General features: G+C 41.9%; 1 protein-coding gene across 1 annotated transcript; it reads left to right on the top strand.

Annotated features, from left to right (window-relative positions):
- Positions 1 to 266: 266 nt before the first annotated feature.
- LOC129002821 (uncharacterized) lies at positions 267 to 1,091 on the top strand. Its single transcript, XM_054430901.1, has one exon. The coding sequence runs from the start codon at positions 267 to 269 to the stop codon at positions 1,089 to 1,091; it is 825 nt and encodes a 274-aa protein (XP_054286876.1).
- Positions 1,092 to 1,601: the final 510 nt, after the last annotated feature.

Genomic DNA, 1,601 nt, shown 5'->3' with positions numbered 1-1,601 from the left:
GGGGCTATTTTAAAAGAGAGATCAAATTTCATATTCTGCGGGAACGTCTGAACTAGAAGTTGAAGATTAATTTGAAACATCCTTGTAGTGCCTGACGACTACTTACCTGTATATAAATCTTTATTTTAACAGATGATATTTATTTGTTTACTAATTCATTCAATTATTGTTGTTCACTTAAACTTTTTACTAAATACACGTATTTTTACTCTTGTCTAGCATTTGTGAGTTCACAACTTCAATTGGTGACCCCGACGCGATCCGAAATGTCAAACGGAGAACAATCAGTACACAGAATTCAAGTCAAGATCCCTCCTTTCTGGCACTCAGATCCAGAATTGTGGTTTGCACAAATCGAAACCCAGTTTTCTCTAGCGGGAATCACGGTCGACGAAACTAAGTTCTATTACGTCTGCGGTAACCTAGATGCGAAATACGCAGCGGAAGTGAGGGATATCCTCACCAACCCTCCAGCAGAAGAAAAGTACTACAAATTAAAAAAAGAACTTATAAAACGGTTTACCTTGACCCAGGAACAGAAGACGAAACAACTTTTGGAACGAGAAGAGTTAGGTGATCGGAAACCATCACAGTTCCTGAGGCACATGCGTACTCTAGCCGGAACCATGATACCTGATCCACTACTGAAGTTTCAATGGCTTAGCCGTCTTCCTTCAGCAACACAAGCCATCTTGGTAACACAAAAGGCTGCGGACCTCGATACACTGGCGGAGCTTGCGGATGCTATCCATGAAGTCAGTCCTCACCATCAAGTATCGGAGGCGTCCTTATCAACCCCGATGGAAGAAATGATGGAACGCTTTACAACCACGTTGACATCAAATATTAGAGAAGTAACAGAAAAATTTCAACAAGAAATAGCAGGAATCAAAGAAGACATGAGACGTCCAAAATTCCACAAGACATCAGACACATATCCTCGTAGACGATCATGGCAATGCTCCAAGAATCGATTTGATCGCCATGACGTCTGTTGGTATCACTGGCGATTCGGCGACGCAGCAACGAAGTGCACCGACCCTTGCAGATTCAAAGGAAGCAGATCGGGAAACGACCCAGGGAGTCTCTAATGGCGACAAGCGACTCCGACCTCACATGTTCCCGTCGCCTATTTGTCACCGATAAGGTAACCAAACAACAATTTCTAGTTGACACGGGAGCTGATGTATGCGTCTACCCTCGTAATATGTTAGATAAAAAAAGACCTAAGACTGACTATACTCTATATGCAGCTAATAATACTGAGATTACGACGTATGGTCTTGTATCTTTGCCTTTGGACTTTGGTCTACGCCGCTCATTTGTTTGGCGTTTCATCGTAGCCGATGTATCCAAACCAATAATAGGGGTAGACTTTCTACACTATTATGATCTGCTTGTTGATGTACGACGTCAATGTTTAGTTGACCAGTCAACTTCGTTTTTTTCCAAAGGTCAACCTCCTTCAGATCATTTAGTGAGTAGTGTTAAAACTATTAAGTCTTGTCAACAGACAGTTTTCTCTCAATTACTTCATGAATACCCAAACCTCACCAGACCTTCAGGTAAACCTGATTGTACTTCCAAACATGACACAGAAC

This window comes from Macrosteles quadrilineatus, unplaced genomic scaffold (genome assembly GCF_028750875.1).
Source record: "Macrosteles quadrilineatus isolate MER2022 unplaced genomic scaffold, UCM_ALF_1.0 Scaffold_1__1_contigs__length_201487025, whole genome shotgun sequence".
Taxonomy (NCBI): domain Eukaryota; kingdom Metazoa; phylum Arthropoda; class Insecta; order Hemiptera; family Cicadellidae; genus Macrosteles; species Macrosteles quadrilineatus.
Note: the sequence above shows the minus strand (reverse complement) of the source record. Positions and strands in the feature narration are given on the sequence as shown.

Bases quoted from the DNA above. Each gene is read 5' to 3' on its own strand.
- LOC129002821 (XM_054430901.1), top strand. From the start codon at position 267: ATGTCAAACGGAGAACAATCAGTACACAGAATTCAAGTCAAGATCCCT.